This window comes from Oncorhynchus nerka, linkage group LG4 (assembly GCF_034236695.1).
Source record: "Oncorhynchus nerka isolate Pitt River linkage group LG4, Oner_Uvic_2.0, whole genome shotgun sequence".
Classification (NCBI taxonomy): domain Eukaryota; kingdom Metazoa; phylum Chordata; class Actinopteri; order Salmoniformes; family Salmonidae; genus Oncorhynchus; species Oncorhynchus nerka.
This window is the reverse complement of record NC_088399.1, coordinates 1,284,468-1,311,438: the sequence shown is the minus strand read 5'-3', so window position 1 is coordinate 1,311,438 and position 26,971 is coordinate 1,284,468. Positions and strand designations below refer to the sequence as shown.

Sequence of the window (26,971 nt, the reverse complement as noted above, 5' to 3'; positions counted from 1 at the left end):
GCACTATCTGTCTATCTGTACCTATGCCTATCTACTATCTGCTGTACCTATACACTATCTAACCCTGTACCTATACACTATCTACTATCTGACCTGTACCTATATATCACTATCTAACCCTGTACCTATACACTATCTGCTATCTAACCTGTGCCTATACACTATCTGCTATCTAACCTGTTGCCTATATACTGCTATCTAACCCTGTGCCTATGCACTATCTACTATCTAACCCTGTTACCTATACACTATCTCTGCTATCTAACCCTGTACCTATACACTATCTGCTATCTAACCCTGTACCTATGCACTATCTAACCCTGACCTGTACCTATACACTATCTGCTATATAACCCTGTACCTATACACTATCTAACCATGTAACTATCTGCTATCTAACCCTGTTACCTATACACTATCTGCTATCTGACCCTGTTGCCTATATCACTATCTAACCCTGTACCTATACACTATCTACTATCTAACCCTGTACCTATACACTATCTATCTGCTATCTAACCCCTGTTATACCTATCTACTATCTAACCCTGTACCTGCTATCTTGCCTGTGCCTATACACTATCTACTATCTAACCCTGTTGCCTATACACTATCTACTATCTAACCCTGTGCCTATACACTATCTAATCTGTACCCACTATATGCCTGTACCTATACACTATCTACTATCTAACCCCTGTACCTATACACTATCTGCTATCTAACCCTGTTGCCTATACACTATCTAACCCTGTGCCTATACACTATCTGCTATCTAACCCATGTGCCCTGACCTATGCACTATCTGCTATCTAACCCTGTGCCTATACACTATCTGCTGTCTATACCTGTTGCCTATGCTGCTAATCTGTACCTATATACTATCTAACCCACTGTACCTATGCACTATCTACTATCTAACACTGTGCCTGCACTATCTACTATCTAACCCTGTGCCTATACTGTCTGCTATCTAACCCTGTACCTATACACTATCTGCTATCTAACCCTATCTAACCCTGTACCTATACACTATCTACTATCTGACCTGTTGCCTATACACTATCTAACCCTGTACCTATACACTATCTACCCTGTACCTATACACTATCTGCTATCTAAGCCCTGTGCCTATGCACTATCTGCTGTATACACTATCTAATGATCTACCCTGTACCTATACACTATCTGCTATCTAACCCTGTGCCTATCTGCTATCTGACCCTGTGCCTATACACTATCTGCTATCTAACCCTGTGCCTATACACTATCTACTATCTAACCCTGTACCTATACACTATCTGCTATCTGTACCTGTACCTATACACTATCTACTATCTAACACTGTTACCTATGCACTATCTAACCCTGTACCTATACACTATCTACTATCTGACCCTGTACCTATACACTATCTACTATCTGACCTGTGCCTGTACACTATCTGTACCTATACACTATCTACTATCTAACCCTGTACCTATACACTATCTGACCCTGTTGCCTTATACACTATCTGCTACCTGACCTGTTGCCTACACTATCTGCTATCTGCCCCTGTGCCTATGCACTTAATCTGCTATCTGACCCTGTTGCCTATGCATCTGCTATCTCAACCCTGTACCTATACCCTAATCCCTGTACCTATATCACTATCTAACCCTGTGCCTATGCACTATCTATCTGCTATCTAACCCTGTGCCTATGCACTATCTACTATCTAACCCTGTACCTATACACTATCTAACCCTGTACCTATACACTATCTACTATCTAACCCTGTACCTATACACTATCTGCTATCTAACCCTGTGCCTATGCACTATCTACTATCTAACCCTGTACCTATACACTATCTGCTATAACCCTGTACCTACACTATCTATCTAACCCTGTGCCTACACCACTAACCTCTGTCTGCTATCTAACCCTGCACCTATACACTATCTAACCCTGTATCTATACACTATCTAACCCTGTACCTATACACTATCTACTATCTAACCCTGCACCTATACACTATCTGCTGTCTAACCCTGTACCTATACACAATCTGCTATCTAACCCTGTACCTATGCACTATCTGCTATCTAACCCTGTGCCTATACACTATCTAACTATGTACCTATACACTATCTACCTGACCCTGTACCTATGCACTATCTGCTATCTATACCCATGTAACCCCTGCCTATACACTATCTGCTATCTAACCTGTACCTATACACTATCTACTATCTAACCCTGTGCCTATACAGCTACTATCTGACCTGTTGCCTATACACTATCTGCTATCTAACCCTGTTACCTATGCACTATCTGCTATATAACCCTGACCCTGTTAATGCACTATCTGTCTAACCCTGTACCTATACACTATCTGCTATCTAACCCTGCACCTTACACTATATCTGCTATCTGACCTGTTGCCTATACACTATCTACTATCTGACCCTGTGCCTATGCACTGTCTGCTATCTAACCCTGTACCTATACACTATCTGACCCATTGCCTATGCACTATCACTATCTAATGCCTATACACTATCTAACCCTGTGCCTATACACTATCTGCTATCTGACCCTATTGCCTATGCACAATCTGCTAACCCTGACCTGTTGCCTATCTACTATCTAACCCTGTGCCTATGCACTATCTGCTATCTAACCCTGTACCTATGCCTATCTACTATCTGACCCTGACCTATGCATATCTGCTATCTAACCCTGTTGCCTATACACTATCTGCTATCTAACCCTGTTACCTGACTATCTGCTATCTAACCTGTGCCTATACACTATCTGCTATCTGACCCTGTTGCCTATGCACTATCTACTATATGCCTGCACTGTCTGCTATGGCCTAACCTGTTGCCTATGCACTATCTGCTATCTAACCCTGTGCCTATGCACTATCTGCTGTTGCCTGTGCCTATACACTATCTACTATCTAACCCTGTGCCTATGCACTATCTGCTATCTAACCCTGTGCCTATACACTATCTAACCCTGCACCTATCTGCTATCTATCTAACCCTGTGCCTATGCACTATCTGCTATCTAACCCTGTGCCTATGCACTATCTAACCCTGTGCCTATACACTATCTGCTATATGACCTGTGCCTATACACTATCTGCTATCTAACCCTAATGTACCTATGCACTATCTGCTATCTGGCCCTGTGCCTATACATCTGCTATCTGACCCTATGCCTCTACACTATCTAACCCTGTGCCTATACACTATCTAACCTGTGCCTATGCACTATCTGCTATCTAACCCTGTTGCCTATACACTATCTGCTATCTGACCTGTGCCTATACACTATCTGCTATCTGCCCTGTTATATATGCACTATCTGCTATCTGACCCTGTTGCCTATGCACTATCTACTATCTGCTGTACCTATACACTATCTACTATCTAACCCTGTATATATGCACTATCTGCTATCTGGCCCTGTTATATATGCATATCTAACCCATGTGCCTATGCACTATCTGCTATATGCCTATGCATTATCTGCTATCTGACCCTGTTGCCTATACACTATCTGGCCCTGTGCCTATACACTATCTAACCCTGTACCTATACACTATCTACTATCTAACCCTGTGCCTATACACTATCTACTATCTAACCCTGTTGCCTATACACTATCTGCTACCCTGTACCTAGCCCTAGCCACTGCTTTGCCCAGTTCTATGACCTAGCCTGGCCCTTGGCTGTACCTGGCCTGGCAGGACTGATCTAACCCTGTGCCTGGCCTACCTGGGCCTGGCCTTGCCCTGGCCTGGCACTAACCCCTGCCCTATACCTATCTCCTAGCCCTGTACCTATACACTATCTACTATATCCCTGCACCTATACGGACCTGGCCACTCATCTGCCCTACCTGACTACTGCCTAAGCCTGTACCCTGGCCTATCTAACCCTGGCCTAACCTGGCCTATTTCTGGCCTATTTATCTAACCCTGGCCCTATCTGACCCTATTATCTAACCCTGACCTTGGCCTATCTAACCCTGTACCTATACACCCTATCTAACCCTGTACTTATACACCTGGCCCTCTAACCCTGTACCTATATCTAACCCTGGCCCTGACCCACTATCCTATATGGCCCTGGTACCTGGCACTATCTAACCCTGGCCTATACCTATCTACTATCTAACACTGTACCCCAGCCCTATCTAACCCTGTACCTGGCCTGGCCTAGCCTAGCCTGGCCCTATACCTAGCCTATCTAAGGCCCTAGCCGGACCTAACCCTAACCCTGGCCTGGCCCAACCCTAACCCTGGCCTGGCCCAACTTGGCCTAGCCCGGACCCGGACCTAACCTAGCCCTAGCCCAGACCTGGCCTGGCCTATTTGTGCCTGGCCCTAACCCTGGCCTGCCTGGCCCTGGCCTAACCTAGGCCCTGGCCTGGGCCTGAGCCTGGCCTATCCTCAACCCTTGGCCTGGCCTGGCCTGCCTTGCCTGGCCTAGCCTAAGGCCTGGCCCTGGCCTGGCCTGACCCTACCCTGCCTAAGCCTAACCCTGGCCAACCCTAACCCTGACCCCTGGCCTAGGCCTGGCCTGGCCCTGGCCCATTTGACCCTACCCTGACCCTGGCTGGGCCTAACTGACCCTAACCCTAACCCTGGCCTAACCCTGGCCCTTGGCCTAGGCCCTGGCCTGGCCTGGCCTTAACCCTGGCCTGGCCTGGCCTAATGGCCTAGTTTGACGCCCTGGCCTAGGCCAACCCAACCCTGGCCTAACCCTAACCCTAACCCTAAACCTGGCCTAACCTAACCTAATGCCTAAGCCTAACCCAACCCTAACCTTGCCCCTTGTACCCTGGCCCCTAACCAAACCTAACCCTAACCTAACCATAACCCTAGCTAACCCGACCCTGGCCTGGCCTGGCCTGGCCTGGCCCCTAACCCAACCCTAACCCAACCCTAACTCGACCCTAACCCAACCCTAACCTTACCCTAACCCTTACCCAACCCTAGCCTAACCTAACCTTACCCTAACCCTAACCCAACCCTAACTTGACCCTAACCCAACCCTAACACCAAAGTAGTAATTAGGAATCCACAGTACTTTGTTTAATTCTTGTATAGACTTTTTATTTATCCACATAAATAGTATAGAAACAACAATGACATATTTAAATACATGAACAGTTTGTAATAATAACATTATAGATTTTGTATTCATGACAATTGATCCATGATATGTTCTTAACTAGGAGGGGTGAGGGGCTGTTTCTACTGTTCTCTGTTGATGTACTTTGCATCCTTCTTTAACATGTGACATGTCAGGATCATATTCATGTAATCAGTCATTTAATCAGATCAGATAAACAAACACATATAGATACATTGTGATGAAAAGAGTTCAATCATTGTATTGGGACACCAACAAAGATCTGAGTCCTTCATAGCTGATTGGTTCTGTGTGTATCCTGGGACGGCAGGTGGAATATATACAGGTGGACAGGCTGTCTGCTGTAGTAATTCACTGGAGTAGTATTTAATATTGTTCTAGGTTTGGACCTGGCGTCAGAGTAGTAGACAAAGTCTTTATTTGTTTCCTCCGTGGTCCATGTCAGAGACTGTCAAGGATTGGTTGGGGGACGAGGTCACGTGTTGTATTGTCAAACATCTTCACGTCCTTTTTTTTTGTCCTTTTTCATAGTTGTCTGTTTTAGTTGGTTTCACTCCACCTCCATTTCACTCCTAAGGTTCATAGGACCTCAGGTTCTTGTCCAGATGGTTCAGGACTTCCAAGTTCCCTGGTGAGTCAAAGTTATGACATCATTACTATCATATTATACCATGTGTATCATGTTTACTATATTATATTACCTACAGTGGGGTGGAAAATGATTGACGTGGTCAGGTGAGGTATTGAAAGGTATTGAAAACAGGGGTGTCAATAATTTTGACCCCTACATTTTGGGAGAAAAAAATATTACTTGTTATAAAAATTATATTTTTCTGAGCAATTGTATTAATACAGTATATAATCAAATATAATATAATAAAAGTATAATAAATACAATACACGTTTTTGTGCATAAAATATAGTTTAGAATTTGAATTCAAATCAAATGTTATTGGTCCATACACATATTTAACAGATGTTATTGGTCAGTATAAACATATTTAACAGATGTTATTGGTCACATATTTAACAGATGTTATTGGTCAGTATAAACATATTTAACAGATGTTATTGGTCACATATTTATCAGATGTTATTGGTCCATATTTAACAGATGTTATTGGTCACATATTTAACAGATGTTATTGGTCACATATTTAACAGATGTTATTGGTCCATATTTAACAGATGTTATTGGTCACATATTTAACAGATGTTATTGGTCAGTATAAACATATTTAGTAGATGTTATTGGTCACATATTTATCAGATGTTATTGGTCACATATTTAACAGATGTTATTGGTCACATATTTAACAGATGTTATTGGTCACATATTTAACAGATGTTATTGGTCACATATTTAACAGATGTTATTGGTCACATATTTAACAGATGTTATTGGTCCATATTTAACAGATGTTATTGGTCACATATTTAACAGATGTTATTGGTCCATATTTAACAGATGTTATTGGTCCATATTTAACAGATGTTATTGGTCCATATTTAACAGATGTTATTGGTCCATATTTAACAGATGTTATTGGTCACATATTTAACAGATGTTATTGGTCCATATTTAACAGATGTTATTGGTCACATATTTAACAGATGTTATTGGTCCATATTTAACAGATGTTATTGGTCCATATTTAACAGATGTTATTGGTCACATATTTAACAGATGTTATTGGTCACATATTTAACAGATGTTATTGGTCCATATTTAACAGATGTTATTGGTCACATATTTAACAGATGTTATTGGTCCATATTTAACAGATGTTATTGGTCCATATTTAACAGATGTTCACATATTTAACAGATGTTATTGGTCACATATTTAACAGATGTTATTGGTCCATATTTAACAGATGTTATTGGTCACATATTTAACAGATGTTATTGGTCAGTATAAACATATTTAGTAGATGTTATTGGTCCATATTTAACAGATGTTATTGGTCCATATTTAACAGATGTTATTGGTCACATATTTAACAGATGTTATTGGTCACATATTTAACAGATGTTATTGGTCACATATTTAACAGATGTTATTGGTCACATATTTAACAGATGTTATTGGTCACATATTTAACAGATGTTATTGGTCACATATTTAACAGATGTTATTGGTCACATATTTAACAGATGTTATTGGTCACATATTTAACAGATGTTATTGGTCCATATTTAACAGATGTTATTGGTCACATATTTAACAGATGTTATTGGTCATTGGTCCATATACACATATTTAACAGATGTTATTGGTCACATATTTAACAGATGTTATTGGTCACATATTTAACAGATGTTATTGGTCCATATTTAACAGATGTTATTGGTCAGTATACACATATTTAGCAGATGTTATTGGTCACATATTTAACAGATGTTATTGGTCCATACACATATTTAGCAGATGTTATTGGTCCATACACATATTTAGCTGATGTTATTGGTCCATATTTAACAGATGTTATTGGTCCATATTTAACAGATGTTATTGGTCCATACACATATTTAGCTGATGTTATTGGTCCATATTTAACAGATGTTATTGGTCCATATTTAGCAGATGTTATTGGTCCATACACATATTTAGCTGATGTTATTGGTCCATATTTAACAGATGTTATTGGTCACATATTTATCAGATGTTATTGGTCACATATTTAACAGATGTTATTGGTCCATATTTAACAGATGTTATTGGTCACATATTTAACAGATGTTATTGGTCACATATTTAACAGATGTTATTGGTCACATATTTAGCAGATGTTATTGGTCCATATTTAACAGATGTTATTGGTCACATATTTAACAGATGTTATTGGTCACATATTTAACAGATGTTATTGGTCCATACACATATTTAACAGATGTTATTGGTCCATATTTAACAGATGTTATTGGTCACATATTTAACAGATGTTATTGGTCACATATTTAACAGATGTTATTGGTCCATATTTAACAGATGTTATTGGTCACATATTTAACAGATGTTATTGGTCACATATTTAACAGATGTTATTGGTCCATATTTAACAGATGTTATTGGTCACATATTTAACAGATGTTATTGGTCACATATTTAACAGATGTTATTGGTCCATATTTAACAGATGTTATTGGTCACATATTTAACAGATGTTATTGGTCCATATTTAACAGATGTTATTGGTCCATATTTAACAGATGTTATTGGTCACATATTTAGCAGATGTTATTGGTCCATATTTAATTGGTCCATATTTAACAGATGTTATTGGTCCATATTTAACAGATGTTATTGGTCCATATTTAACAGATGTTATTGGTCACATATTTAACAGATGTTATTGGTCACATATTTAACAGATGTTATTGGTCCATATTTAACAGATGTTATTGGTCACATATTTATCAGATGTTATTGGTCACATATTTAACAGATGTTATTGGTCACATATTTAACAGATGTTATTGGTCACATATTTAGCAGATGTTATTGGTCCATATTTAGCAGATGTTATTTTATTTAACAGATGTTATTGGTCCATATTTAACAGATGTTATTGGTCCATATTTAACAGATGTTATTGGTCACATATTTAACAGATGTTATTGGTCACATATTTAACAGATGTTATTGGTCACATATTTAACAGATGTTATTGGTCACATATTTAACAGATGTTATTGGTCCATATTTAACAGATGTTATTGGTCACATATTTAACAGATGTTATTGGTCACATATTTATCAGATGTTATTGGTCACATATTTAACAGATGTTATTGGTCAGTATACACATATTTATCAGATGTTATTGGTCCATATTTAGCAGATGTTATTGGTCACATATTTAACAGATGTTATTGGTCACATATTTAACAGATGTTATTGGTCACATATTTAACAGATGTTATTGGTCCATATTTAGCAGATGTTATTGGTCAGTATACACATATTTAACAGATGTTATTGGTCCATATTTAACAGATGTTATTGGTCACATATTTAACAGATGTTATTGGTCACATATTTAACAGATGTTATTGGTCCATATTTATCAGATGTTATTGGTCACATATTTAACAGATGTTATTGGTCCATATTTAACAGATGTTATTGGTCCATATTTAACAGATGTTATTGGTCACATATTTAACAGATGTTATTGGTCCATATTTAACAGATGTTATTGGTCACATATTTAACAGATGTTATTGGTCACATATTTAACAGATGTTATTGGTCAGTATACACATATTTAACAGATGTTATTGGTCCATATTTAGCAGATGTTATTGGTCCATATTTAACAGATGTTATTGGTCCATATTTAGCAGATGTTATTGGTCCATATTTAACAGATGTTATTGGTCCATATTTAACAGATGTTATTGGTCCATACACATATTTAGTAGATGTTATTGGTCACATATTTAACAGATGTTATTGGTCACATATTTAACAGATGTTATTGGTCACATATTTAACAGATGTTATTGGTCACATATTTAACAGATGTTATTGGTCACATATTTAACAGATGTTATTGGTCCATATTTAACAGATGTTATTGGTCCATATTTAACAGATGTTATTGGTCCATACACATATTTAACAGATGTTATTGGTCACATATTTAACAGATGTTATTGGTCACATATTTAACAGATGTTATTGGTCACATATTTAACAGATGTTATTGGTCACATATTTAACAGATGTTATTGGTCCATATTTAACAGATGTTATTGGTCAGTATACACATATTTAGTAGATGTTATTGGTCCATATTTAACAGATGTTATTGGTCACATATTTAACAGATGTTATTGGTCACATATTTAACAGATGTTATTGGTCACATATTTAGCAGATGTTATTGGTCAGTATACACATATTTAGTAGATGTTATTGGTCCATATTTAACAGATGTTATTGGTCACATATTTAGTAGATGTTATTGGTCACATATTTAACAGATGTTATTGGTCACATATTTAACAGATGTTATTGGTCCATATTTAACAGATGTTATTGGTCACATATTTAGTAGATGTTATTGGTCCATATTTAACAGATGTTATTGGTCACATATTTAACAGATGTTATTGGTCACATATTTAACAGATGTTATTGGTCACATATTTAACAGATGTTATTGGTCCATATTTAACAGATGTTATTGGTCACATATTTAACAGATGTTATTGGTCCATATTTAACAGATGTTATTGGTCACATATTTAACAGATGTTATTGGTCACATATTTAACAGATGTTATTGGTCCATATTTAACAGATGTTATTGGTCCATATTTAGTCCATATTTAACAGATGTTATTGGTCACATATTTATGTTACACATATTTAGTAGATGTTATTGGTCCATATTTAACAGATGTTATTGGTCCATATTTAACAGATGTTATTGGTCCATATTTAGCAGATGTTATTGGTCAGTATACACATATTTAGTAGATGTTATTGGTCAGTATACACATATTTAACAGATGTTATTGGTCCATATTTAACAGATGTTATTGGTCCATATTTAGCAGATGTTATTGGTCACATATTTAACAGATGTTATTGGTCACATATTTAACAGATGTTATTGGTCACATATTTAACAGATGTTATTTAACAGATGTTATTGGTCCATATTTAACAGATGTTATTGGTCACATATTTATCAGATGTTATTGGTCATATTTAACATATTTAACAGATGTTATTGGTCCATATTTAACAGATGTTATTGGTCACATATTTAACAGATGTTATTGGTCACATATTTAACAGATGTTATTGGTCCATATTTAACAGATGTTATTGGTCACATATTTAACAGATGTTATTGGTCACATATTTAACAGATGTTATTGGTCCATATTTAACAGATGTTATTGGTCCATATTTAACAGATGTTATTGGTCCATATTTAGCAGATGTTATTGGTCAGTATACACATATTTAGTAGATGTTATTGGTCCATATTTAACAGATGTTATTGGTCCATATTTAACAGATGTTATTGGTCCATATTTAGCAGATGTTATTGGTCAGTATACACATATTTAGTAGATGTTATTGGTCAGTATACACATATTTAACAGATGTTATTGGTCCATATTTAACAGATGTTATTGGTCCATATTTAGCAGATGTTATTGGTCACATATTTAACAGATGTTATTGGTCACATATTTTTATTGGTCACATATTTAACAGATGTTATTGGTCACATATTTAACAGATGTTATTGGTCACATATTTAACAGATGTTATTGGTCCATATTTAACAGATGTTATTGGTCACATATTTAACAGATGTTATTGGTCACATATTTAACAGATGTTATTGGTCCATATTTAACAGATGTTATTGGTCCATATTTAACAGATGTTATTGGTCAGTATACACATATTTAGTAGATGTTATTGGTCCATATTTAACAGATGTTATTGGTCCATATTTAACAGATGTTATTGGTCACATATTTATCAGATGTTATTGGTCCATATTTAACAGATGTTATTGGTCCATATTTAACAGATGTTATTGGTCACATATTTAACAGATGTTATTGGTCACATATTTAACAGATGTTATTGGTCACATATTTAACAGATGTTATTGGTCACATATTTAACAGATGTTATTGGTCACATATTTAACAGATGTTATTGGTCAGTATACACATATTTAGTAGATGTTATTGGTCCATATTTAACAGATGTTATTGGTCCATATTTAACAGATGTTATTGGTCAGTATTCACATATTTAACAGATGTTATTGGTCCATATTTAACAGATGTTATTGGTCACATATTTAACAGATGTTATTGGTCACATATTTAACAGATGTTATTGGTCCATATTTAACAGATGTTATTGGTCAGTATTCACATATTTAACAGATGTTATTGGTCCATATTTAACAGATGTTATTGGTCAGTATTCACATATTTAGTAGATGTTATTGGTCCATATTTAACAGATGTTATTGGTCACATATTTAACAGATGTTATTGGTCACATATTTAACAGATGTTATTGGTCAGTATACACATATTTAACAGATGTTATTGGTCCATACACATATTTAGTAGATGTTATTGGTCCATATTTAACAGATGTTATTGGTCCATATTTAACAGATGTTATTGGTCACATATTTAACAGATGTTATTGGTCACATATTTAACAGATGTTATTGGTCCATATTTAGCAGATGTTATTGGTCCATATTTAACAGATGTTATTGGTCACATATTTAACAGATGTTATTGGTCACATATTTAACAGATGTTATTGGTCACATATTTAACAGATGTTATTGGTCACATATTTAACAGATGTTATTGGTCACATATTTAACAGATGTTATTGGTCACATATTTAACAGATGTTATTGGTCACATATTTAACAGATGTTATTGGTCACATATTTACAGATGTTATTGGTCACATATTTAACAGATGTTATTGGTATTTAACAGATTGGTCCATATTTAACAGATGTTATTGGTCCATATTTAACAGATGTTATTGGTCAGTATACACATATTTAGTAGATGTTATTGGTCCATATTTAACAGATGTTATTGGTCACATATTTAGTAGATGTTATTGGTCACATATTTAACAGATGTTATTGGTCACATATTTAACAGATGTTATTGGTCACATATTTAGCAGATGTTATTGGTCACATATTTAACAGATGTTATTGGTCCATATTTAACAGATGTTATTGGTCCATATTTAGCAGATGTTATTTCAGATGTTATTGGTATCACATATTTAACAGATGTTATTGGTCACATATTTAACAGATGTTATTGGTCCATATTTAACAGATGTTATTGGTCCATATTTAGCAGATGTTATTGGTCAGTATACACATATTTAGTAGATGTTATTGGTCAGTATACACATATTTAGTAGATGTTATTGGTCCATATTTAACAGATGTTATTGGTCCATATTTAACAGATGTTATTGGTCCATATTTACAGATGTTATTGGTCCATATTTAACAGATGTTATTGGTCACATATTTATCAGATGTTATTGGTCCATATTTAACAGATGTTATTGGTCACATATTTATCAGATGTTATTGGTCACATATTTAACAGATGTTATTGGTCCATACACATAGCAGATGTTATTGGTCCATATTTAACAGATGTTATTGGTCCATATTTAACAGATGTTATTGGTCACATATTTAACAGATGTTATTGGTCACATATTTAACAGATGTTATTGGTCAGTATACACATATTTAGTAGATGTTATTGGTCCATATTTAACAGATGTTATTGGTCACATATTTAACAGATGTTATTGGTCCATATTTAACAGATGTTATTAACAGATGTTATTGGTCAGTATGGTCACATATTTAACAGATGTTATTTAACAGATGTTATTGGTCACATATTTAACAGATGTTATTGGTCACATATTTAACAGATGTTATTGGTCACATATTTAACAGATGTTATTGGTCACATATTTAGATGTTAGATGTTATTGGATGTTATTGGTCATATTTAACAGATGTTATTGGTCACATATTTAACAGATGTTATTGGTCCATATTTAACAGATGTTATTGGTCCATATTTAACAGATGTTATTGGTCCATATTTAACAGATGTTATTGGTCCATACACATATTTAACAGATGTTATTGGTCCATATTTAACAGATGTTATTGGTCACATATTTAGCAGATGTTATTGGTCACATATTTAACAGATGTTATTGGTCCATATTTAGCAGATGTTATTGGTCCATATTTAACAGATGTTATTGGTCCACATATTTAACAGATGTTATTGGTCCATATTTAACAGATGTTATTGGTCACATATTTAGCAGATGTTATTGGTCACATATTTAACAGATGTTATTGGTCCATATTTAACAGATGTTATTGGTCACATATTTAACAGATGTTATTGGTCCATATTTAACAGATGTTATTGGTCACATATTTAACAGATGTTATTGGTCACATATTTAACAGATGTTATTGGTCACATATTTAACAGATGTTATTGGTCACATATTTAACAGATGTTATTGGTCCATATTTAACAGATGTTATTGGTCCATATTTAACAGATGTTATTGGTCCATATTTATCAGATGTTATTGGTCCATATTTAACAGATGTTATTGGTCCATATTTAACAGATGTTATTGGTCACATATTTAACAGATGTTATTGGTCACATATTTAGCAGATGTTATTGGTCACATATTTAACAGATGTTATTGGTCACATATTTAACAAGTCTGTATACAGGGCAGTAGCCTCTAAGGTAAAAGGTCGCAAATTATTTATTTTACACAGTAATTTGTACTCATCTTTATCAAGGGTGTTAATCTTTTCAGACCCCAGTGTGTCCAGTGCATTCAGAAACTATTCACACCCTTTGACTTCTTCCACATTGTGTTGTGTTACAGCATGAATTTAAAATTGATTTTCTTTTTGTCCCTGGCCTACAGATAATACCCCAAAATAGCAAACTTTGAGTTATGTTTTTCAACATTTTTTACAAATGAATTAAACATTAAAAGCCGAAATGTAGAGTCAATAAGTATTCAAGCCCTTTGTTATGGCAAGCCTAAATAAGTTCAGGAGTAAAATAACACATTGCATGGACTCACTCTGTGGACAATAATAGTGTTTAACATGATTTCCTGAATGACTACCACATCTCTGTACCCCAAACATACATCTGTCAGGCCCCTCAGTTGAGCAGTGAATTTCAAACACAGATTCAAACACAAAGACCAGGGAGGTTTTCAAAGCCTCGCATAGAAGGCTAGATGTGGTAGATGTATAAAAAAAATCTGACGTTGAATATCCCTTTGAGCATGTTGAAGTTATTAATTACACTTTGGATGGTGTATCAATACACCCAGTCACTACAAACATACAGGTGTCCTTTCTAACTCAGTTGCTGGAGAGGAAGGAAACATCTCAGGGATTTCACCATGAGGCCAATGGTGACTTTAAAACAGTTACAGAGTTTAATGGCGGTGATGGGAGAAAACTGAGGATGGATCAACACCATTGTAGTTACTCCACAATACTAACCTAAATGACAGAGTGAAAGGAAGGAAGCCTGTACAGAATAAAATTATTCCAGAACATGAATCCTGTTTGCAACAAGGCACTAAAGTAATACTGCAAAAACATGTGGCAAAGCAATACACATTCTGTACTGAATACAAAGTGTTCTGTTTGGGGCAAATCACATCCATGAGTACCAGTCTCCATATTTTCATGCATAGTGGTGGCTGCATACTGTTATGGGTATGCTTGTCATTTGCAAGGACTAGGGAGTTTTTCAGGATAAAAAAATAAATGGAATGGAGATAAGCACAGGCAATATCCTAAAGGAAAACCTGGTTCTGTCTGCTTTCCACCAGACACTGGGAGACAAGTTTACCTTTCAGCAGGACAGTAATCTAAAATACAAGGCCAAATCTGCACTGTAGTTTCTTACCAAGAAGACAGTGTTTCTGAGGGGCCCAGATACAGTTTTGACTTGAATCTGCTTGGAAACCTATGGCAAGACCTGAAAATGGTTGTCTAGCAATGAGCAACAACCAATTTGACAGAGTTTGAAGAATGTAAAAAAAAAAAAAATGGGCAAATGTTGTACAATCCAGATGTGCAAAGCTCTTAGAGACTTACCCAGAAAGACTCACAGTTGTAATAGCTGCCAAAATGATTGTAACATGTATTGGCTCAATACTAAAACAGAAAACTATGAAAAAAAGGACAAAAAAAAGGATGTGAAGATGTTTGACAATACAACATGTGACCTCATCCCTCAACCCCCGTGCTTCATGTATCAACATCTAATCAAAATATATTAGTCTTTACAAATGTTTCTTCCACTATGACATGTTTGATGTAGTTCGTTGACAAAAAAAAAGAACAATTAAAACCAATGAATTATTAAAACAATTAAATTAAAAAAATTAAAATGAATAATAAAATAATAAACAATAAAATGTGGAAAAAGTCAAGGGGTGTGGATACTTTTTGAACGCACCGGTTCGTCTCAATCCACCGCATCCACCTACATCATGTCATGTTGCACTTCCTGCGGTGAAAGAACTACAGCCGTAAATCGCTGTCACTAGATCCGTCTGAAGATAACCAGTAACGGTTTAAAAAATGAATGGAAGTATGAAGGTAGTTTTGTGCCCAAAAACGCGTTAAGTATGTGTTCAAATAAATAAATATATATATACAGTTGAAGTCGGAAGTTTACATACACCTTAGCCAAGTATATTTAAACTCAGTTTTTCACAATTCCTGACATTTAATCCAAGTAAAGATTCCCTGTCTTAGGCCCCTGAACAGGCAGTTAACCCCACTGTTCCTAGGCCTTCATTGCAAATAAGAATTTGTTCTTAACTGACTTGCCTAGTTAAATAAAGGTACAATTAAAAATTAAAAAATAGAAAAGTTAGGATCACCACTTTATTTTAAGAATGTGAAATGTCAGAATAGTAGTAGAGACAATTATTTATTTCAGCTTTTATTCCTTTCATCACATTCCCAGTGGGTCAGAAGTTTACATACACTCAATTGGTACTTGTCCATTTGGAAGACCCATTTGTGACCAATCTTTAACTTCCTGACTGATGTCTTGAGATGTTGCTTTAATATTTCTACATAATTGTCCTTTCTCATGAAGCCATCTATTTTGTGCAGTGCACCAGCCCCTCCTCCAGCAAAGCACCCCCACAACATGATGCTGCCCCCCACCCACCGTGCTTCATGGTTGGGATGGTGTTCTTCGGCTAGCCGCCCCCTTTTTCCTCCAAACATAACAATGGTCATTATCGCCAAACAGTTCTATTTTTGTTTCATCAGACCAGAGGTCATTTCTCCTAAAAGTACAATCTCTGTCTCTATATGCAGTTGCAAACTGTAGTCTGGCTTTTTTAATGGCAGTTTTGGAGCAGTGGCTTATTCCTTGCTGAGAGGCATTTCAGGTCGATATAGGACTTGTTTTTACTGTGGATATAGATACTTTTGTACCTGTTTTTTTCCAGCATCTTCACAAGGTCCTTTGCTGTTGTTCTTTTGGATTGATTTGCACTTTTCACACCAAAGTGTGTTCATCTCTAGGAGAAAATGGGGTCTCCTTCCCTACCGGTATGACGGCTTCGTGGTGCCATGGTGTTTATACTTGCGTACTATTGTTTGTACAGATGAACGTGGTACCTTCAGGCATTTGGAAATTGTTCCCAAGGATGAACCAGGCTTGTGGAGGTCTACAATTTTTTCTGAAGTCTTGGCTGTTTCTTTTGATTTTCCCATGATGTCAAGCAAAGAGGCAATAAGTTTGAAGGTAGGCCTTGAAAAACATCCACAGGTACACCTCTAATTAACTCAAATGGTTTCAATTAGCCTATCAGAAGCCTCTAAAGCCATGACATCATTTTCTGGAATTTTCCAAGCTGTTTAAAGGCACAGTCAACTTAGGGTATGTAAACTTCTGACCCACTGGAATTGTGATACCGTGAATTATAAGTGAAATGATCTGTCTGTAAACAATTGTTGGGAAAATTACTTGTGTCATGCACAAAGTAGATGTCCGAACCGACTTGCTAAAACTATAGTTTGTTAACAAGAAATTTGTGGAGTGGTTGAAAAATGAGTTTTAATGACTCCAACCTAAGTGTATGTAAACATCCGACTTTAACTGTATACATATATAGCTGAGTTTTTTTTAGATATCCTATATTTAGGACAGACACTTCAAAACCTTGTTCATTATGATTTATGTTTTAACTGTGTTATTCTATGCTATTCTCTGGGCTATTTTGTAAAGGCCAAATTCAATACTTATTTTAAATAATTTGTATATATATTATTTTATTCTTAGGGGTCCTAAAATTGTAAATCAAATAGCAAAATTATCCTCAGTAATGACCATCTTAAAACAAGTCCACGTCAGCTTAGAACCCCTCCCCCCTATTTTAAACTCCCCCACAACAACATATTTTCCATCGCCTTCACAAAACACTGAATGTTCTAAAACCATCAAGAAGGTACTTACAATTTAGCTCTTTTTGTTAAGATGTGATGTGATCTTTTCTTTCCGGATGATGTTTGGCATCTGAAGAACAAGGTAGAAAAATAACATTAGTCCAGTGTACTTACAGATATACCTTGTTATGCAGTCATTGACATTTATTTAGCGCATTTGATTTGCAAACAAATATAAATTGATTGTTCTGAACCTCCCTTCACTCTAGGGTTAGATACTCATAACACAACCTCATACTTAAGGGTGTTCAGATCTATCATTACAGACTGTAAACTATAGACAGAACCATCAGCTCCTCCTCTGAATCAGATACATCATTACAGACTAAACACGAACACAGCTATATATAACTGGAGAACAGAGCTATATATAACTGGAGAACACAGCTATATATAACTGGAGATCACAGCTATATATAACTGGAGAACACAGCGATATATAACTGGAGAACACAGCTATATATAACTGGAGAACACAGCTATATATAACTGGAGAACACAGCTATATATAACTGGAGAACACAGCTATATATAACTGGAGAAAACAGTGATATATAACTGGAGAACACAGCTATATATAACTGGAGAACACAGCTATATATAACTGGAGAACACAGCTATATATAACTGGAGAACACAGCTATATATAACTGGAGAAAACAGAGATATATAACTGGAGAACACAGCTATATATAACTGGAGAACACAGAGATATATAACTGGAGAACACAGCTATATTTAACTGGAGAACACAGCTATATATAACTGGAGAACACAGCGATATATAACTGGAGAACACAGCTATATATAAATGGAGAACAGGATATATATAGCTATATATAACTGGAGAACATAGCTATATATAACTGGAGAACACAGCGATATATAACTGGAGAACACAGCTATATATAACTGGAGAACACAGCTATATATAACTGGAGAACAGGATATATATAGCTATATATAACTGGAGAACATAGCTATATATAAATGGAGAACAGGATATATATAGCTATATATAACTGGAGAACATAGCTATATATAACTGGAGAACACAGCTATATATTGCTGGAGAACACAGCTATATATAACTGGAGAACACAGCTATATATAACTGGAGAACACAGCTATATATAACTGGAGAACACAGCTATATATAACTGGAGAACACAGCTATATATAACTGGAGAACACAGCGATATATAACTGGAGAACACAGCTATATATAAATGGAGAACAGGATATATATAGCTGTATATAACTGGAGAACATAGCTATATATAACTGGAGAACACAACTATATATAACTGGAGAACACAGCTATATATAACTGGAGAACACAACTATATATAACTGGAGAACACAGCTATATATAACTGGAGAACACAGCTATATATAAATGGAGAACAGGATATATATAGCTATATATAACTGGAGAACATAGCTATATATAACTGGAGAACACAGCGATATATAACTGGAGAACACAGCTATATATTACTGGAGAACACAGCTATATATAACTGGAGAACACAGCTATATATAACTGGAGAACACAGCTATATATAACTGGAGAACACAGCTATATATAACTGGAGAACACAGCGATATATAACTGGAGAACACAGCTATATATAAATGGAGAACAGGATATATATAGCTATATATAACTGGAGAACATAGCTATATATAACTGGAGAACACAGCTATATATAACTGGAGAACACAGCTATATATAACTGGAGAACACAACTATATATAACTGGAGAACACAGCTATATATAACTGGAGAACACAGCTATATATAAATGGAGAACAGGATATATATAGCTATATATAACTGGAGAACATAGCTATATATAACTGGAGAACACAGCGATATATAACTGGAGAACACAGCTATATATTACTGGAGAACACAGCTATATATAACTGGAGAACACAGCTATATATAACTGGAGAACACAGCTATATATAACTGGAGAACACAGCTATATATAACTGGAGAACACAGCTATATATTACTGGAGAACACAGCTATATATAACTGGAGAACACAGCTATATATAACTGGAGAAAACAGAGATATATAACTGGAGAACACAGCTATATATAACTGGAGAACACAGCTATATATAAATGGAGAACACAGCTATATATAACTGGAGAACACAGAGATATATAACTGGAGAACACAGCTATATATAACTGGAGAACACAGCTATATATAACTGGAGAACACAGCTATATATAACTGGAGAACACAGCTATATATAACTGGAGAAAACAGAGGTATATAACTGGAGAACACAGATATATATAACTGGAGAACACAGAGATATATAACTGGAGAACACAGCTATATTTAACTGGAGAACACAGCTATATATAACTGGAGAACACAGCGATATATAACTGGAGAACATAGCTATATATAACTGGAGAACACAGCTATATATAACTGGAGAACACAGCTATATATAACTGGAGAAAACAGCTATATATAACTGGAGAACACAGCTATATATAACTGGAGAACACAGCTATATTTAACTGGAGAACACAGCTATATATAACTGGAGAACACAGCTATATATAACTGGAGAACACAGAGATATATAACTGGAGAACACAGCTATATTTAACTGGAGAACACAGCTATATATAACTGGAGAACACAGCTATATATAACTGGAGAACACAGCGATATATAACTGGAGAACACAGCTATATATAACTGGAGAAAACAGTGATATATAACTGGAGAAAACAGCTATATATACATGGAGAACAGGATATATATAGCTATATATAACTGGATAACATAGCTATATATAACTGGAGAACACAGCTATATATAACTGGAGAACACAGAGATATATAACTGGAGAACACAGCTATATATAACTGGAGAACAGGATATCTATAGCTATATATAACTGGAGAACATAGCTATATATAAATGGAGAACAGGATATATATAGCTATATATAACTGGAGAACACAGCTATATATAACTGGAGAACACAGCTATATATAACTGGAGAACACAGCTATATATAACTGGAGAACACAGCTATATATAACTGGAGAACACAGCTATATATAACTGGAGAACACAGCTATATATAAATGGAGAACAGGATATATATAGCTATATATAACTGGAGAACACAGAGATATATAACTGGAGAACACAGCTATATATAACTGGAGAACACAGCTATATATAACTGGAGAACACATCTATATATAGCTGGAGAACACAGCTATATATAACTGGAGAACACAGCTATATATAACTGGAGAACACAGCTATATATAACTGGAGAACACAGCTATATATAACTGGAGAACACAGCTATATTTAACTGGAGAACACAGCTATATATAACTGGAGAACACAGCTATATATAACTGGAGAACACAGCTATATATAACTGGAGAACACAGCTATATATAACTGGAGAACACAGCTATATATAACTGGAGAACACAGCTATATATAACTGGAGAACACAGCTATATATAACTGGAGAACACAGCTATATTTAACTGGAGAACACAGCTATATATAACTGGAGAACACAGCTATATATAACTGGAGAAAACAGCTATATATAACTGGAGAACACAGAGATATATAACTGGAGAACAATATATATATAACTGGAGAACACAGCTATATATAACTGGAGAAAACAGCTATATATAACTGGAGAACACAGAGATATATAACTGGAGAACAATATATATATAACTGGAGAACACAGCTATATATAACTGGAGAACACAGCTATATATAACTGGAGAACACAGCTATATATAACTGGAGAACACAGAGATATATAACTGGAGAAAACAGTGATATATAACTGGAGAAAACAGCTATATATAAATGGAGAACAGGATATATATAGCTATATATAACTGGAGAACACAGCTATATATAACTGGAGAACACAGCTATATGTAATTGGAGAGCAGGATATAGACAGCTATATACAGTACCAGTCAAAAGTTTGGACACACATAGTCATTTTAGGGTTTTTCCCTATTTTTAATATTTTATTCATTGTAGAAAGAAAAGTGAAGACATCAAAACTATGAAATAACAGAGAGTGATGGAGTGCTGCATCAAATGACCTGGCCTCCACAACCACCCGACCTCAACCCATTCGAGATGGTTTGGGATGAATTGAACCATAGAGTGAAGGAAAAGCAGTGCTCAGAATACTCCTTCAAGACTGTTGGAAAATCATACCAGGTGAAGCTGGTTGAGAGAATGCCAAGAGTGTGCAAAGCTGTCATCAAGGCAAAGGGTGGCTACTTTGAAGAATCTAAAATATAAACTATTTTTTGATTTGTTTAACACTTTTTTGGTTACTACATGATTCCATATGTTATTTCATAGTTTTAACGTCTTAACTATTATTCTACAATGTAAAAAATTGAAAAAAAAATTGAAAAACCCTTAAATGAGTAGGTGTGTCCAAACTATTGACTGGTACTGTGTAACTGACAAGCAGATGCAGAGTGTGACTGATTCCAATATGTTCAACTGTTCATCTCATTGGCTACTGCTACAAATGAACTTCCTAGCCTTGAAAGGCATGTCAGATGCTTGTTTGATATATATTTGAAATACAATGAAATACAGGATGGGACAATCAGAAAAGTATTAAACACTTCTTAGGGATCGGGTGCAGTATTTTCACATCCGGATGAAAAGTGTGCGCAAAGTAAACTGCCTGCGACTCAGGCCCAGAACCTAGGATATGTATATAAGTAGATTTGGATAGAAAACACTCTAAAGTTTCTACAACTGTTAAAATAATGTCTGATTTGACAGGCGAAACCCGGAGGACAAACCATCCAGGGAAAAAATTTCCCAATGGTTTTCTATGGGAAGCCCTGATTAATAGGAACGTGCTTGCAGTTCCTATGGCTTCCACTAGATGTCAACAGTCTTTAGAAATTGTTCAATGTTTTTCTTTTGAGAAATGAAGAAGTATGGCTGTTCTTTGTAAGTGTCACTCCAGGTGGACTGGAACGCGCTTCACATGCTTTTTATCCGGTATTGGAAACAGTTTATCACGTCATAATTTTGATCAATTATTTACATTTTAGGATACCTGAGGTTGGATTAGGAACGTTGTTACCTGAGGTTGGATTAGGAACGTTGTTTGAAATGTTTGGACAAAGTTTACAGGTAACTTATTAGATACTTTGTAGTCATGTTGGGCGAGTTGGAACCGGTGCATTTCTGAATCAAACGCGCCAAATAAATGGACCTTTTTTGGATATGAAGAAGGACATCATCGAACAAAAGGACATTTACATTTACATTTAAGTCATTTAGCAGACGCTCTTATCCAGAGCGACATACAAATTGGACCATTTGTGATGTTCATTGTGTCACTGAGACATATGGGATTGCAAAAAGAAGATCTTCAAAGGTAAGGGATGTATCATATCATTATTTCTGACTTTTGTGTCGCCATCTGCCTGGTTGAAAATTATTTTCATGTGTTTGTATGCGGGGCGCTGTCCTCAGATAATCGCATGGTCTGCTTTTGCCGTAAAGCCTTTTTGAAATCTGACACTGGGGATGGATTAACAAGATGTTAAACTCTATTGTGATGTATTACATTTATATTTTTGATATTTCTGTAGTTTGAATTTGGCGCTCTGCAATTTCACTGGATGTTGTCAAATCAATCCCGCTAAACAGGTTCATCAATAACAGGTTAATCACAATAAGATTAATCAGAATAGGATTAATCAGAATAGGATTAATCAGAATAGGATTAATCAGAATAGGATTAATCAGAATAGGATTAATCAGAATAGGATTAATCAGAAAAGGATTAATCAGAAAAGGCTTAGGGTCAGACAGTGTAGTAGGGGTTAGGGTCAGACAGTGTAACAGTGTAGTAGGGGTTAGGGTCAGACCGTGTAGTAAGGTTTAGGGTCAGACAGTGTAGTTGGGGTTAGGGTCAGACAGTGTAGTAGGGGTTAGGGTCAGACAGTGTAGTTGGGGTTAGGGTCAGACAGTGTAACAGTGTAGTTGGGGTTAAGGTCAGACAGTGTAGTAGGGGTTACAGTCAGACAGTGTAGTTGGGGTTAGGGTCAGACAGTGTAACAGTGTAGTAGGGGTTAGGGTCAGACAGTGTAGTAGGGGTTACGGTCAGACAGTGTAGTTGGGGTTAGGGTCAGACAGTGTAACAGTGTAGTAGGGGTTAGGGTCAGACAGTGTAGTAGGCGTTAGGGTCAGACAGTGTAGTAGGGGTTAGGGTCAGACAGTGTAACAGTGTAGTAGGGGTTAGGGTCAGACAGTGTAGTTGGGGTTAGGGTCAGACAGTGAAGTACGGGTTAGGGTCAGACAGTGTAGTAGGGGTTAGGGTCAGACAGTGAAGCACGGGTTAGGGTCAGACACTGTAGTAGGGGTTAGGGTCAGACAGTGTAGTAGGGCTTAGGGTCAGACAGTGTAGTAGGGGTTAGGGTCAGACAGTGTAGTTGGGGTTAGGGTCAGACAGTGTAGTAGGGCTTAGGGTCAGACAGTGTAGTAGGGGTTAGGGTCAGACAGTGTAGTTGGGGTTAGGGTCAGACAGTGTAACAGTGTAGTAGGGTTTAGGGTCAGACAGTGTAGTTGGGGTTAGGGTCAGACAGTGTAGTTGGGGTTAGGGTCAGACAGTGTAGTTGGGGTTAGGGTCAGACAGTGTAACAGTGTAATAGGGGTTAGGGTCAGACAGTGTAGTAGGCGTTAGGGTCAGACAGTGTAGTTGGGGTTAGGATCAGACAGAGTAACAGTGTAGTAGGGGTTAGGGTCAGACAGTGTAGTAGGGGTTACGGTCAGACAGTGTAGTTGGGGTTAGGGTCAGACAGTGTAACAGTGTAGTAGGGGTTAGGGTCAGACAGTGTAGTAGGCGTTAGGGTCAGACAGTGTAGTTGGGGTTAGGGTCAGACAGTGAAGTACGGGTTAGGGTCAGACACTGTAGTAGGCGTTAGGGTCAGACAGTGTAGTAGGCGTTAGGGTCAGACAGTGTAGTTGGGGTTAGGGTCAGACAGTGTAACAGTGTAGTAGGGGTTAGGGTCAGACAGTGTAGTAGGGGTTAGGGTCAGACAGTGTAGTAGGGCTTAGGGTCAGACAGTGTAGTAGGGGTTAGGGTCAGACAGTGTAGTTGGGGTTAGGGTCAGACAGTGTAACAGTGTAGTAGGGTTTAGGGTCAGACAGTGTAGTTGGGGTTAGGGTCAGACAGTGTAGTTGGGGTTAGGGTCAGACAGTGTAGTTGGGGTTAGGGTCAGACAGTGTAACAGTGTAGTAGGGGTTAGGGTCAGACAGTGTAGTAGGCGTTAGGGTCAGACAGTGTAGTTGGGGTTAGGATCAGACAGTGTAACAGTATAGTAGGGGTTAGGGTCAGACAGTGTAGTAGGGGTTAGGGTCAGACAGTGTAGTAGGCGTTAGGGTCAGACAGTGTAGTTGGGGTTAGGATCAGACAGTGTAACAGTGTAGTAGGGGTTAGGGTCAGAGAGTGTAGTAGGCGTTAGGGTCAGACAGTGTAGTTGGGGTTAGGATCAGACAGAGTAACAGTGTAGTAGGGGTTAGGGTCAGACAGTGTAGTTGGGGTTAGGGTCAGACAGTATAGTAGGGGTTAGGGTCAGACAGTGTAGTAGGGGTTAAGGTCAGACAGTGTAGTTGGGGTTAGGATCAGACAGAGTAACAGTGTAGTAGGGGTTAGGGTCAGACAGTGTAGTTGGGGTTAGGGTCAGACAGTATAGTAGGGGTTAGGGTCAGACAGTGTAACAGTATAGTAGGGGTTAGGATCAGACAGAGTAACAGTATAGTAGGGGTTAGGGTCAGACAGTGTAGTTGGGGTTAGGATCAGACAGAGTAACAGTGTAGTAGGGGTTAGGGTCAGACAGAGTAACAGTGTAGTAGGGGTTAGGATCAGACAGAGTAACAGTGTAGTAGGGGTTAGGGTCAGACAGTGTAGTAGGGGTTAGGGTCAGACAGTGTAGTAGGGGTTAAGGTCAGACAGTGTAGTTGGGGTTAGGATCAGACAGAGTAACAGTGTAGTAGGGGTTAGGGTCAGACAGTGTAGTTGGGGTTAGGATCAGACAGAGTAACAGTGTAGTAGGGGTTAGGGTCAGACAGTGTAGTAGGGGTTAGGATCAGACAGAGTAACAGTGTAGTAGGGGTTAGGGTCAGACAGTGTAGTAGGGGTTAGGATCAGACAGAGTAACAGTGTAGTAGGCGTTAGGGTCAGACAGTGTAGTTGGGGTTAGGGTCAGACAGTGTAACAGTGTAGTAGGGTTTAGGGTCAGACAGTGTAGTTGGGGTTAGGGTCAGACAGTGTAGTTGGGGTTAGGGTCAGACAGTGTAGTTGGGGTTAGGGTCAGACAGTGTAACAGTGTAGTAGGGGTTAGGGTCAGACAGTGTAGTAGGCGTTAGGGTCAGACAGTGTAGTTGGGGTTAGGATCAGACAGAGTAACAGTGTAGTAGGGGTTAGGGTCAGACAGTGTAGTAGGGGTTACGGTCAGACAGTGTAGTTGGGGTTAGGGTCAGACAGTGTAACAGTGTAGTAGGGGTTAGGGTCAGACAGTGTAGTAGGCGTTAGGGTCAGACAGTGTAGTAGGGGTTAGGGTCAGACAGTGTAACAGTGTAGTAGGGGTTAGGGTCAGACAGTGTAGTTG

The 26,971-nt window shown here is 36.9% G+C and overlaps 1 protein-coding gene across 1 annotated transcript in view; it reads right to left on the bottom strand.

Moving 5' to 3' along the window:
* Positions 1-5,120: 5,120 nt before the first annotated feature.
* The window catches only part of skor2 (SKI family transcriptional corepressor 2), a 35,356-nt gene continuing 13,505 nt past the window's right edge, over positions 5,121-26,971 (bottom strand). Inside the window, exons 7-8 of the mRNA XM_065016664.1 lie at positions 18,285-18,344; positions 5,121-5,784 (exon numbers count right to left, since the gene is read on the bottom strand). Coding sequence (XP_064872736.1) covers positions 18,288-18,344 — 57 coding nt within the window. The 3' untranslated portion in view covers positions 5,121-5,784; positions 18,285-18,287. The remainder of the gene's footprint in view (positions 5,785-18,284; positions 18,345-26,971) is intronic.